The 15209-nt window shown below is 40.0% G+C and overlaps 1 protein-coding gene across 1 annotated transcript in view; it reads right to left on the bottom strand.

Moving 5' to 3' along the window:
- Window positions 1–14945, bottom strand: part of LOC112561210 (unconventional myosin-XV-like) — a 55334-nt gene extending 40389 nt beyond the window's left edge. The window contains 12 exon segments of the mRNA XM_025233555.1: window positions 482–611; window positions 1016–1074; window positions 1484–1597; window positions 1934–2095; window positions 2438–2551; window positions 2778–2841; window positions 2993–3193; window positions 6269–6343; window positions 8152–8261; window positions 10233–10296; window positions 13943–14028; window positions 14805–14945. Coding sequence (XP_025089340.1) covers window positions 482–611; window positions 1016–1074; window positions 1484–1597; window positions 1934–2095; window positions 2438–2551; window positions 2778–2841; window positions 2993–3193; window positions 6269–6343; window positions 8152–8261; window positions 10233–10296; window positions 13943–14028; window positions 14805–14816 — 1191 coding nt within the window. The 5' untranslated portion in view covers window positions 14817–14945.
- Between the last annotated feature and the right edge of the window lie 264 nt (window positions 14946–15209).

Genomic DNA, 15209 nt, shown 5'->3' with positions numbered 1-15209 from the left:
AGTCAACAAGAACCTGGGGGAAATTTCTCTGGGGTCAGGCTAAGTACTCTGAAAACTTCTTACACACAATAAAAAAAAACACAAAAAATCTACAGCCACTTACAAACAACAGAATTAGTCACATGCAGAACTGATGATAAATATGTTACCGTAAAACACAAAACTGGAAAAACACATTTTGTTTTAAGACACAGAAGCTGGTGATACATATTTTGTGATGACATACAGAGACTCAAACCAGAAGAATAATTACAAACAAGTACCAAGCTATGACAACATATTAGAGTAGATGTACAGCTCTAGACATGTATTCTGCTAGGATCAGTCAAGTGTTACTTAGGTGTTTATCTTCCTATCACAAGAAGATTGTCTTTTAAACACTCCTTCTTTATTTCATTTGACAAATAGGCATTGCAACCTTAAGTTCACTCTGTCCTTTGAATGTGTAAGCTGGCTCTTTCAAACCTTATAGTGCACAAACCTCAAAGCCAAAAATATCCAGCACAGCCAGTGAAGTAGTTTTCTCGCGTTCAGCCCGACACACAATGAGGTTCACCCTCTCCACAAGCCAAGTAAACAGTCTGCTGTACAAGGCTTTTGCAATGGCATCCCTGTAAAAACGTTCTAATAACTGTGCTTCTGCAGATAAACCTTAATATGAAAGAAAATGCCTTAGCTCAAGGGAACAAACTCAAGGTACACCTTGGTCATGTTCTTCAAGAAACACCTGTTGCTAATCTTAAACAACTACAACTATCTTCATAAACATAAATACTATAGATAATAATTTGCAGATGTCATCTTAAGTTACTATATTTCTTGGCCAATGGTGCATAGTCACTATGTTTGATTAGAATGAGCAGGTCAAAAACATTACATAGGAAAAATACTTTAACCTTTATTTAATGCCTTTGTCATCACTGTTTAACATTATCTCACAATGTGGAAACTCAAAAATCTATTTCTTCCTACTAGATTGAAGGGGAGAGCTGAGTATGAGTCAACAAATACTCACCTAGCATCCAGTGCTTGGTCCAAATTGTAAGGGGAGACAACTCTTTCTCCACGTGCCTCCTACCAGAAAAATATAAATCATCTTAATAAATAACTAAATTATGCAACAAAAATCTTACTTCTATTAAAAATAAAATTCTCTTATTAGAATTTTTTTTTTCTTATTAGAAAACTTATATGACTTTTTAATAAATTAAAAATGCTTTTCTTCTGTTTATTTTATCTCATACTGCTTACACTGTTTTTGCTTAATAATGATTTCTGCATTTCAGTCGTTACTTTCTGAGCTGTATGGACCATGATCTTCTTCGTGCTAAAAATATGCTGCTGAAAATGGCAAAGCAACCCAGCATAGGAAAAGATATAAGAACAAAATTACTCTACACCTGAAAGAAATGTTCAACTTTGTTTCTATATACTAAAGCAATTTTGCAAATGAACAAGTCTGCTATATTTTCAAAATGCTCACCGTAACCTTGCTGGTCAAAGCCTGCTTTAACCATTCATCAGAAAGCATCAAAAGATGAGACACCCACTTGATCTCTGCCTCTGATCCGAGGATAGCTGTCTCATGGTTATCCTCCTGAAACAACACATATGGGATTCAGCTCATAATGTCATGACTGGCTGAAATTTATGGGGAAAAAAAAAAGAAGCAAATGAAACTGTACTCCCTTGATGGGATGAAATAATTAAATAAGATAATGAAAATATCTACCAACCAGAATTTGTGCAAGGAGACTACACATTAAGCTTATTTGCCAGTACAATTACTACACAATATTTACCTCTAATTCAGTTTATATGTACACCAGAATCACCTAATTTTTTTCTGAAGGATTAAACCTTGGAACATGGCATATGCAGGCATAAAGTGGGACAAGGTGGAGTTCACAAGACTATCAAATTAAAAAAGTACCTGCACATTCTTGAAGTAAACATTTCCAATATGTAAGACTGAAGCAAGAATCTTTTTGACTGTATCTTGTTCCTCCCTAGTGAAGTCCATAATTTCCATTGCTGCCAAAACTTTGCGAAAGTTTTCTGCATCATCTCTCCCAGGAATTACACAGCTTCCTCCCTGCAGAGAAAAAATAAATGAGGTAAGGAAGAAAAATGAATGAAGAAAAAGAAAAAAAGTATGTTTTATAAGAAAATTTGTCATTTAAAAAAATCTTGCTTTTGTGCTTATGTGTCAGCATGCATGATTATAACATAGCAACATTTATGCATATGTACATACACTTTTGCACCTGCATGTCTATAAAAAAATCACACAACAGTTGTAGGTTTTCTACCCCATGGAAGCTGTTGTAGATGTTATTGCAGGAGGTGTTTGAAGTAGTCTCATACATTAGGATCACACAATTAAGCACACAAAGAAACTGGTAGGTGCTATATACAAAATACTGTCTTCAAATACCTGGTTCAGATAGAAATACTTAGGTGCTGTCTGTAGACCCAACTGTGATTTCTGATCATCTGTGAGAGCTTCAAGCATTTCGTAGAAGATGTGGTAGTTCCGCTCTTCTGGAGCCTGAAAAAGTATACATACAGTTCACATATCAAGTATTGCATGCACCATATATAGTGCCAGTAGAGTTGTTTTCCATGAGAGCTTTTTATTCCATTTTGAAAGAAGAATGAATTACTTGCATACATATGATCTACAGGACAAAAAAGGTCCAAGATCATCACTAAACTACCATGATACACCTGACCTTGTCTGCCTGCACATCTCCATACTAACATTCTAAACTAACCTGTGTCACAATTCTGGATTTTTCCAAGAGGTATTCTGATGTCTTTGCTCCAACAATGCCTCCACTGTAAAAGCAAAATATAATACTTTACATCAAGTATGTGGACCATCACATAAAATAAAACAAAGCTTTGTGATATTTAATGCAACACTCCATGTTATGAATGAATAGCTCAATGGTTTTATTTGTTTTTTTTTAAAATCACTGTTACTTACTTTTTGAAAAAGACCTCAATGTATTTCCCAAAGCGACTGGAGTTGTCATTGCGGATGGTCTTGGCATTGCCAAAAGACTCCAGGAGAGGGTTAGCTTCCAGGATCTGCTCTGTGATGAGGTTATTGTTCGATTTGTTGACGGCAGCCAAGTACTGCATGATCAGCTTGGTACTCTCTGTCTTGCCGGCACCACTCTCACCACTGGACACACGGTTTCATTTTCTTTTAGTTTTGGTTTATTTTTTTGTTATAATTTTTTTTAAATTATTTCTCAGGATAGCAGTTAATAACAACATCAATATACTTCATGTAAAACATGTGATATTGGAGATGAATGTCACTTAAGCAGATTTTACTCAGATTGATTAAAGCCGAGGTCAACAAAAAGTTAAGAATAGTTCTTTACGCTGCAATAAATAATAATAATAACTACTCTATGTCTGCAACAACACCGTGATATATAGCCTAAGTTTCTGGCATGGCATAAAACAATTTTAAACAATCTGCAACAACACAACGTTTGTCGTAACAATGAAATCTTCATCGAAGACCCACTCCTTCTTGCCAGCTTGAAGTTAAATTATGGGGAAATTTTGATCTTTGGGTTTAAAACGAATCACATTTTCACAGTATTGTGGGATGGAGCGAATCGTGATAGAAAGATGGGGATCGTATAATGCAGTAGAAGCTGTACGTAGACTGACTATAACACACTGGCGATGATAAATCGTTCGCCCTCCCTCTTGACAATCGCCTTTCAACTCTCCTGGACGTTGTTATAGTGCAAATATGTGCAGAGTGCTGTGAACAGGCCGTGGGCAATAAAATCTTTATTGGGGACCGACTTCCATCTGCTACCCCAAAGTTGTATTTCTTCATTATTTGCAGTTTTACATTGTTATCAATTACTCCTCTTCCTCTTCTTAATTTCCATTTCACGCGAAAATGTTGTCCACGCTTCAGTGTGAGTATATCTATATATATATATGTTTGTGTGTGTATGTGCACGCGAGCTCGTGCACGAAAGAGAAAGAGCAACAAAATTGTGTGCAACCTTCCCGATCACTGTTCACGCAGGCACTGTGCCAAGTGTCTACAGTTTGACACACACACAGTAAATACTTTCAACACCCCGCCAATAAATCCCTCATCTGTGTACCCGTACATTACACCTGCAGGCAGCAACCCCGCTGAAGTGATCTGCTGATACTTCGCAGCCAAGGCCAACAACATCACATTCCATCTGACATCGCTCACGTCCACACAACTGTCAGGATGGTCTTCGTCTCTTCATACCCATCTCACACAAATATTACCAATGCAAGTATCAAATATCCAAAACACAATACTATTGTCACTTTAGAGAATTTGTGATCTATAGCTCCTGCTTCATATCATTCAACTTTGAATGGCCTCAGTTTGCCTTCCATCACTACTGAAAAGGGCTTTGATAAAGCAAGAGCGAGGAGGGGCTGATACAGTGAAATATCCGGGGTACTAAAATACATTCTCAAGACACAAACGACAGCCCTCAGTTTTTTTGTTTTTTTTTAAGGTTTTTGTCGTGCTATAAGCCTCGCATATAGGTAGGCAGGGCTTCTGCTTACGCAAAAAATTGCGTACAGTACGCATTAAAAGTGCGGAGGACCCCTTCAATTTTCGTCAATGGGGTCCCCTTCAAATTTGGGCGAAGAACAGGGACCCCTTAAAAATCTGAAGAAGGGGTCCCTGGGACCCCAAAGAATTTAGCCTTAGCAGAAGCCCTGGGTAGGTCTTTTCCATCTAGGCCTACATTCATTGAGTTCATTTCCTACATTCTGAAAAGTTTCTTGCCCATCATTTTTGAAATCTTATATTTAAACTTCGAAGAATTCTGATGTTGACCAACATTTTACTAAGGATAAGCAAGAAGGACTTTGAGCAGCGACTTCCCTGCGGGTTTAATGCTATCAACTGCAAGTGAAACATGGCGGAAGCATTGAAGGCCAATGAAACATTTCGTGTTAAGGATTCCAAGAATCCCGTGCAACAATGACGAGCGCTAGTGCTTTTGCTTCTAAAGAGAAAGTAAGAGAACACAGCCACAAGGATGTAAACAGGAAGAATGATTAATATTGTTGGACTGTATTATATTGACGAACAAGTTTGGACATAGCGTGTTGACCATAGTTCGAACGTCCCGAAGGTTCGCCCCAAGACCATGGGTTTCTTGAGAAACATCAACATTGCCAAACTATTTGACAACATTTGCCAGCTTAAGAAGAGCTTTAGTGGATTGGCCTGGAAGTACCACTGAACAAATGATTTCCTTTAACACACACACACTAAATAATCCTGACACCCTGCTGTTCTCCGCCCATCCTGTCTTTTCTTTGCTTGTCAATGCTAGCGATCAAGTTGCTGTCTTCTATTACAAAGCATGCGCACATCGAAGAGAAACTTTGTTGCTAATGCCGTGTGTCGATGTTTGCACGGCTATTTCGACATATTCTAATCGTCCCAGCATTGAAATTTGCTGATCAAATCTGAGCGTGCAAATCTGTGATGGAAATGAGCCCACCCAAAATTGTTTGTATGTTAATGAGGAGTTTGTCTACATTCTACCTTTCGCCAGAGAAGTGCGACTAGTAAGCCACTACACACACTTTCCCAAACACGAATTGCGAGTGAATATAATTCAGTTGTTTTTTTTGGTTTTTTTTTTTTTGTGCTGCTATACTTTATTTATACTGATTTATATAAATCTTGTTATATTTATTCATTATAGCGTGTTGAATTACAATGATAGGGTAAGAAGAATGAAGCGACGAAGAAAGAAAAAGACATCAAGAAAACAAGAAATGAATATCGGTATTTAACTGCTCAAATTTTAAAAAAAATATAGCACTTAAGTCCAAGCATACTTTGGTTGTTCTGTGAATTTATCAGGCTAGAGCCGCCATGTGACAAAGTGGAACACAGAACGCGCTGGGACACGATGACTCGTGACGAATGGTGACATGCAGACAAGACAGGCCAAGAAAGGTTAACAACGAACAGACCTCCAGCAGCTTTTCTATTTTAATCCTGGGGGGACAGGAGTGTCATTTAGGCCCACTGCATGACCTCCAGCAGCTTCTCTATTTTAATCCTGGAGGAGATGGGAGTCATTCCGAGCCACTGCACGGTTCTGGACCTCTCTGCTGCGTGGACCTGTGTGCTCACCTGTTAACATTCCTGCGAACCTCTCTTCTTTCGACAGTAATTAGACACGGACATTCTAGACTGTATCCTCACCTTATAACAAGAACTTGATTTTCTTTCTCCTTGACCATCTTGCTGTAGGAGGCGCTGCTAATAGCAAACAGATGCCTGCAACACAGAAAATACTTCACACTAATACTGAGACTAATCGTTTAACAGTCTTCGAGATGAGAGTTTGTTAATGTTGGCAAAGTTGAAAAAAAATAATAACACAATAAGGATTCTATTCTTTATAAAACACTTCAATGATTGTCCCACTGTTTTCCCACTGATATATTAAATAAATGTCATAAGTATGAGAGCTTTAAGAAGCTGGTTTGATATATTCTTAGAATGACAATAACAATGACAACACTGAACAATTATGAGAAAGACATAACTATTGACAATATTATTAGCATGTGTTTTTGCTTCATTATTTTTTTCCGATTTTTTAAAAAAATAATTTTTAAACAAAACCAAGTCGTGAAAAAGAGCCACCAAGAAGCTATGCTGTCGGTGCATCAGTTACCAACGTTACACACCCATGACTTTATTTAAATATTTATTCACGTTGTTGCTTTCGACATCAAGCATACAGGTGAAACATCAATATTACAAAGTTGGGAGGGAGTGTGTGCAGGAAGATCACCTGCAGCCGACAGAGAGATAGGATGCGGACAAGAGGAGGGGAAGCGCGTGTAACAAGTAACTGAGAACACACCAAGAACAACAGCAACGACAGGGCGGGGAAGGCACGGCCCAGGTGTGCACGGAGGACAGGCGTCTTGTTGTTCCAGGCTCGTTTGTTGACTTCCAGACGCGTGCGGCACGAGAAGCACCTGTCCCACGCGCTCCTCTCAAATTTGTTCTTAACTTCCTCTCCTTCCAAGCCAACAGCGCCATTGGGAGGCTCGGGTGGTCCGGTGCGTTCACTCAGACACAAGGCATCCCAAACACAGCATAGCCCCCGCGTCCCGCCGCTCACCCCAACCTAACCCTCCTCCTATCCCCTACAACCATCACAAGTTTGTTCTGAATGCAGTACATCAAGCGCGGGAAACACATTCCTGCAAAGATTTCATAATAATTAAAATGGTCCACAAAATGGTGAGCTGATGCACTTTTTCACGTGCATGTATATTATGTGCGCGAGGGCGGGCTAGCGCAATTGATTTCAGCTGTTGCTGTGGTTTATTTGTTGGGCAGCGATGATGTACTCACTTTCAAACGGACGTCCTACTCACAATGATGTTAGATTTTGCTTTCAGTGTTACTAACACATTTTAAAGGGGTTTTATTTAAGGGGGGAAAAACCCCTAAGAAATGAAATATGAACTGCCCTCAAAAGCTGTGAAGTTGTTGTAAGCTGAGATTAGCGATGCAGAAAAAGCTCATGCATGGATGAGGCATCTTGAATAACTTGACTCGCGTGGATGAACACCTCAATGCGTATCCTGGGGCCAAGCGCATAACTCATTGTAGTTGTTTGTATGCGCCAAGCCAAACTATAGCATGACAACAGACTTCCTTGTGTCATCATGCAGCTAGTGAGTGTCTGAATGTTGTGTATAGTGCATTTACCCCCAGAATACTCATTCTGTCATTTCTGGGAAAGTAGGTTTTTGTCCAAAGACTTTGCGTTATTTTGAGGGTCGTCGACAGGGTTCATCCGTTCATGAGTTGACATCTGTTTACAGCTTTGGCTGTTTTATCTTAGTGGCTGGCTTCACGTATAATTCCCAATTCCCACTACTTTTTTTTCAAAAAGTAAAATCAGTTTTGAATTCTGGTTGCAAGTAGGGGAAAATCTCCAATGCGCAGAAAATCGCCGACATTAAATCAATTTTCACGGATGTGGAATATACTGGGGAGAAATGTCAATGCAAATGAACATAGTTAAGAAGATGAGAAGACAAATTTATTGGAGAACTCACGGTGGCAGGTTTCCAAGCTGCTGGGAGTCGTACAGCTTGACCATGTCCAGACCATAGATGTTGAAAGTTCTGTACGGGTTGACCGCCACCAGGATGCTGCCCACGTATGTCTGAGGACAAGATTGTCAAAGTCATTAATTTGCAGACACTTACAGACACTTGCAGATTACTTACACACCAACACAAAAGCCCTTAGACATGCAAGATGTACGTGGACTGATTGAAATGCACTCAAGTGTCTCTCACTCTTTATTGAAGTACAGAAACTAATCATTCCGAAATCTTTCTCACTTAGCTAAGACTCCCAAATAATCCCATCTTCGATTATTTAATAGTCTTGGTCTATAATAAGAATTTTCCCATTTGTATCAATTGAAAAATGATAAGAGCCGCCAGTTTTAATATATGGCGTTTCAGGTTGAAGACTGTCAAGCGTTTTTTCCACAATAACATGTCTGCGTGCGCGTATGCGTCGTGTTTGTGTGTGTGTGTGTGAGCGCTGAATTGTTATTACTGATGTTCAATGTCTGAACGTTAAGAGTTTTTTCTTTACATATAAAATTCTCCATTATAAATGGGCATAATTTACTTGACGATCATTGGAGGAGAAGCCGGAGGCTGCCCTCTCGTAAATACAGTGGGGCTTAGAAGGCCCTTTAATTTTGTTATTTAGGAAGCCATTTTTTGGCATCAAAAGCCTGAGGCCTTATTCAGTCTTGCTGAGATTGTGTTCAACCCGAGGTAGATATAGAAATGTTCATATCCACTCAGCTGGAGACCTACTCATGAGTGCAACGTGTATGCCTCGTGTCAACAGCATGACAAACGAGCGACCAGCAATCTGCCAACAGCATGTCAACCAAAACCTGTTTGTCGCTGCAGCAAAAAGTCCTTCAACAGCCATGACTTACTGTTTCACAGCCAGCAGGCTCAATTCCTCAAGATCTGGAGCACTCGTATTAAAAATAATAGTTTTCATGTCTTTCACATTTAAATCGTGAATATGAATGGATCTGCATGAGTCATTTGAAACACACCCACATATATAGATACAGCAAATGCAGATGGCTGGCGATTTTCCTCTGTTTATAACCAGCGTGAAACAAATATTTATGGGTTGTTTCCGTTAAAAATGGTATTATTAATTATTGTCTTTTCCTGACTGTGATTATCATCTTCACTTAACTAGGACACCTTCATGGAATCATTCGTTTAACCAAACTAGCATTAACCCTGAATGTAATTAGTATGATCACAGAAGCGTGGAAGACCTTTACCACTTTCTGTTGCTATGTCCTAAACATTTATGTGTATACAACAAATATATTCCACGTTTCTACCACAGATTTCCTTACCCTTATATAAGGTTCACCTCCTGTGTAAGAATACGGTAATGAAGCTATTAAAGTTGCCCTACATATAACAGAATACTTGAGAATAAGGTTTTCATGACTGAGTACACCCCAAACAGTTACAGAAGCAATTATAGACACAGATAATAATTGCACAGATAACTACTCTACACTAAAAACTCTAAAACTGTGCCCTTAATACAAAAGAAATTATGCTTCTGTACAGCTACCCGATGTTGATAAGCATGTAACCAGTATTTGATGCTGATATGGACCAGATAGCCTTCCAAAAAGTAAGTAATTATTTTTATTACACATGCCAATGTAAAGGTTTTATGTAGAGCGGTCAAAGTGCGTCCCTTATCGGTTCTTCTTGTGCCTACAGTTTAAATTGCTGTATCTATACAGTCTTCTGAATACTTTATTTCTTCTCCTTATGTTTTTGTATAACTTGTTTGGTCCTGTACATTGTTTTCCACGAACTGACGCCATTATTTATCGGTAGTTTTAAATTTAATGCACGTTGGAACACCCTCTCCCCAACTTCAAAAGAGTAGACACTCGCAGGCACATGTAAGTAAAGACATGTAAATTTACATACAACTGTTTGGAAAGACATTACCATATATAATTATTAATAAAACATAAATCTATATATAGCACTTTCTTAAAGTGTCTATAGTACTTTCGTATGATGATTGAGTGTTAATTAGATGTCCTAATTCTTACATAGATGTGGTCCCGTCCATAACGAGTTCTCAGGTTATGCAGAATAATATGTTCGTTCAGGTCACTGAAAATTCAGGAGGAAAAAAGTATGAATTAATTTAAAAGCATCGAGATATAATGATTGTAAAAGGACAAAATTTCAGCATAACTTTTCTTATAATTTTATCTTAATAATACTCATAAATTATAACTCATACTCTATCTCTCACACACATAAACACGCACGCTCACTCAAAGAAACAAATAAATATGAAAGGATTTTTGCGAATCCTGTGAGGTAGAAAGATAAGTAATCGCTTCAAGACTGCACGCCAGGCTGTAACTGGAATCTGTTATATCACCTACATGTCCCCTCTGTTCTGTCAGTGAGCACGTTAGAAGGGTATGGTGCTTCACCAGCCCATGATCTATCACACCCACGACAGTTGCAGGCTCGACATAAATACCAGCCTAGACTACGTCTAACCACAGCCATAAACCAGAAATACCCCGCTAGCAAATATCTGCTGCAGTCCCGCACCATGGAGACGAGAGATGCAGACCTACTGTTGAGCTGACGTGTCGCTATGGCAACCCCTCTCAGCTGTCAGCTGGGTGGGTTTATGATGGAATATTACAGGTGTGGCAGTGTGTGTGGAACGATCGACAGCAAAGGAAGATGTCAGGAAAGAGACGAAGAGGACAGACGGTGAACACGGGAACTGCACTGGACGAATGAGGAATTTACTGTCGACGATGGAGATGCTGATATTCCGAGACTAGTCTTGCCACCCGGATCCTATGTCGCTAAAAGCCCAGAGTAACCAAAGAAATCAGAGACCAGCAGCTGCCACACAGACTGTAAACAAGTTTAAGGCCGACGTATTCAAAAGATTGGTGAATGCTCTCGACATTTCCATGACCCTGTGTATGGGTAACCCTTCTGTTGCTTGAGTTAAGCACAACTTTCAAAGGACGAACTAAATGGGTTTTTGGCTACAAAAAAGGTCTTTTGGGATTCTTCCTTTTACACCTGCCTTCATCCACAAGGAGTTTCATCAATATTTATCTAAGTTGAATGGCATGCGGGAAAGTTTGTAAAGACTGATGTAGACAATAGACTCCTCCCTTCTTTTACCAGACCTTCTACCCGGCAGCGCCCTTTAGTGCCCAAACCCCAGACAACTGAAGCGACCTGATGCCCTCATTATTCACCATCAACACCCCCCCCCCCCCTAAAAAAAATCAAAGATAATTCCATTACAAAAATAGAAAAAGACAATTCTTTAAAATACATCTGCTAAATATCTGCGATTTAATATTACAATATATTTTAATATTAAATTCTAAGTTATGCATACATAGCTACAGTAGGTTAGCCGATGGATGAGGGAAAACAACATATTAATGAATAAATATTTCAACAATAAACATGTCATTAACCAGCGCACACAGAAATTGGGACGTTATGCAACAACACCAATCGATCATCGATCTGTCGATAATATCGGTCACTCGACCAGTCACTTTGCCCACCGGCACATCACTCCGCACTCTCATCCCCTCCCGTCTGCCTACGGACGTTAGGACGCCATGAAAAGGCGCACAAAGATGATGTCCTCGGAATAGAGAAAGTAAAGGCTGAAGTTCAAATATTAAACATCGTTAGTTGAGATACTTAACATCTGACCTCCACAGGATAGAGTATGCTGCCCTCCCACCCCCCCCCCCCCAAAAAAAAAAAATGATAAAGATAAAGCCTACAATCAGGTGAACGCGGAAGAGCAATAAGTTAGCTGGTATTTCCCGGTTTGGACATTTATGGGTCCACAATCCTGTCAAACAGCCAACAACATTCGAACACTTATCGGTATCAAACTTTTATCAAACGGTCGTCATTATCCTCACCTCTAGATGTAAGATCCTTAGTGATTGATAATCTATAGGTTCTGCGCTTATGATATCACAATGATGGCCAGCCTATGACGGCCAGCTTATTGGGGCCAGGTGCATGGAAGGCGTTAGCAGTGTGGTTAACGACAAGCTGTTGGCTAAAATGATTATGAAAATTTAATAAAAGCAGTTTAGCCGATTGCTTGGACTGATTTAGTTAAGCCATGCAGCTTGCGCCAAGAGACGCTCCTGTGCACCTGGGGTGGTTTCGTGAGGTCTTCAGCCAGACCTGGCGTTGAGCCCAAGTTTTTCTTCCTTAACTTTCAAAAATCTCTGTTTGCTTATGTATATGAGAGGTCTTAAGTCTTAAATCGCCTGGTATCAACTAGAAAGTCGATTATTCAGACCAGACTTAGCAGAGTCGATTCCTGATGGACCACCACATTGCTATGGTCAGGGGGCTTGCGTATCTCGATGACCCTTAGAACTATACCGAAGGGAGCACTAATTCCTTGCAGGGTCACTAATGCTGGACAGATCAAGGGGTAGATATCAAACTAAGAGTGGTCCGCTGATCCTCCGGGTTATTAGGGGTTGGGCAATGGACTAACAATTCATAAAAAAGAGATTTTGTTACGGAAACTAGAGAGGCAGACCAGGTGACTGGAGTTATGATGGTTAGGGACCAAAGCCGCAAGGACGTTCCCAACCTGACAGCCGACCTTCTCTCACCCCAAAAACTCATGGTTACTATAGGCTGCTAAAATGTGAGAATACTGAACCAAACAGAGCACGCCCTCCAAGAAATGTATTTATACCGCACTCGATCTTAGAATTGCAGAAGCAGGTAGGACAGGACAAAAGAAAGAAAACTCTTGCAAATAGTGACAAAATTTTGTGGTCTGGAAGAAACGACGACCAACACAGAGGGGTTTCAATGCTTATCCCAATATAACACAAAAACTCCCTATTAGAATGGAAGCCAATCTGCGAAATCCACAGGGTTGTCCATGGGACATATTTTTCTATCCGTCCCATCCGTCCCATGGCATTTTCATCCCATCCCAGGGACGTTTCCCATGGGATTCCATGGTATTAACAATCCTATGGACACACTGAAAACCAACATACATAGATGATTCAGAGGAAAGATTTAAATCCTTGATGAATGAATAACAGTAAATTTATTTTGCAATATCAAGCATGGAAATACAACATATGGGACGTCATCCCATGGGATTCCCATGGGATTCCATTCCTATGGACACACTGGAAATCCATCTGTATGCTAGGCACAACTCCAGATTCACCAAGCTTTGCATCCTGACCTGCTATGCACCCACAGCTGAGGCAAAGGAAGAGGACAAAGAAGATTTCTACAGCTTTCAGGCAGCAATGATGTAATCATAGTACAGGGAGATTTCAATGCTAGAGTAGGCAGCAGGAACGAAAAAAGAAAAAGAACCATGGAAAAGGAAGATATGGGGTATATAACTGACAATGGCAGCAGATTGTGTGATTTACTACTGACAATGATTTTTCGCTGGTCGTCATTCAAACTTCAGCTTGCAGGTAATGTTGGAGGAACAAGTTTTCAACATATAATTCACAAAGTGACTTGAAAGTCACCTGATGGCAGGACAGGACAGAGAGCCAGACACCAGCCTTCCCTCGGTCATGACAAGGTAACATTCCACCTTGTTATGACAGGTAAGGCAAGGTGAACAGCATCTTTGTCTCCATTCATTTCTTCTGGTCTTCAAAGACCCTGAACACAAACAGAACTATGCCTCGTTTATGATCAATAAAAGAAGAGCGGGGGGATCGCGGGAACTCACCTCAAGTTGATCATGTCCTCCACTCCCTCCTCCGTCTCCAACTCGCGCCGAAATGACTCTGCCATGGTAACCCAAGGCGGAAGACCCTGCACAGAATGAACATCTCTACGTTAAATGTTATGATAAAATACACAAATCACATATTATGACATGAAACTCGAGTCTCATGTCATTCTAAGAAAGTCAAATCTCATTTCCTGATAGAATATCATAATTAAAATAGTATGTCTCATGTCATGACAGGACAATCGTAGGATAACCATGTTAGGATAACCAACACTTCAAAGTTGTCAAGGAATACTTTGCACCTTTCGGTGTTTGGAACTACAGGTCATTATCTTTATGATTCATGAGCAAAAACCAGATTTCAGTTTGAGGTGATTTTAGGAGAAAGGAACAATAAAACATTGAGCTTTCAGTTCACTGATGGCGACAGTAGACTTTACATAAGAGGAGAGTTTTCCAGGTGGGTCATGGAACAAGCAATGTCAATAGAAAAACTTCGACTTTTTCCTGTGAGTGGGATCATGGTATAATGTGACTGATGTGGAGAATTTTAGCAAAGTGAAATACAAATGTTAGATTATTACAACTGTCATAAAAATTTCCAAAAATCACACTGCTGAGAAAACACACACACACATACACAACGATTTTGTAAATAGCAGGCATGCGTCAAAAATATAACACCAACACATCGTGTACACATACTCTAATCAAAGAAATAGCCCAATGTGGAACTGGTGCACACGAGAAACGAACTAACCACATTAAACGTAAACATATGAGCAAGGTTCCTCCCCAATAAACAAAATAAAAAATAAAAACAACAATAGAAACTTCCTGCTCAGGTGAGTAGTACCTCGTCTTCCATTTCCGAACGTGTAAACAAGAATGGCCACATGCTTGGCCCGAGAAGAATGATGATGATGTTGGTGGTGACGATGACAGAGGAAGGTGATGAATACTGACTGCCATCAACAATGTCGGCACAGTTGTTGACGCGACCGTGCACGGCTTGCCCATCACTCAGTATGTGTTGCTAATCTTTGACCCCAGCTGTTGTGTTCGGTACGCAGCTGCTGCAGCTGCAGCGACATGTGTGTAGGATCGCTGGCGCCGATACTCCATGTCTAGTGCATACGTCACACCTAGATGAGCGCACCTCTCAGACCACGCACTTGGTCGCATGTGTAGCTGTCAATATGTAACGAACTCAGAAAAGGGGCTGATAATCCATGAACCCATCCCCCTCACAAAAACAACA

Source organism: Pomacea canaliculata, linkage group LG1 (genome assembly GCF_003073045.1).
Source record: "Pomacea canaliculata isolate SZHN2017 linkage group LG1, ASM307304v1, whole genome shotgun sequence".
Taxonomy (NCBI): Eukaryota; Metazoa; Mollusca; class Gastropoda; order Architaenioglossa; family Ampullariidae; genus Pomacea; species Pomacea canaliculata.
This window is presented reverse-complemented; position numbering and strand designations above follow the sequence as displayed.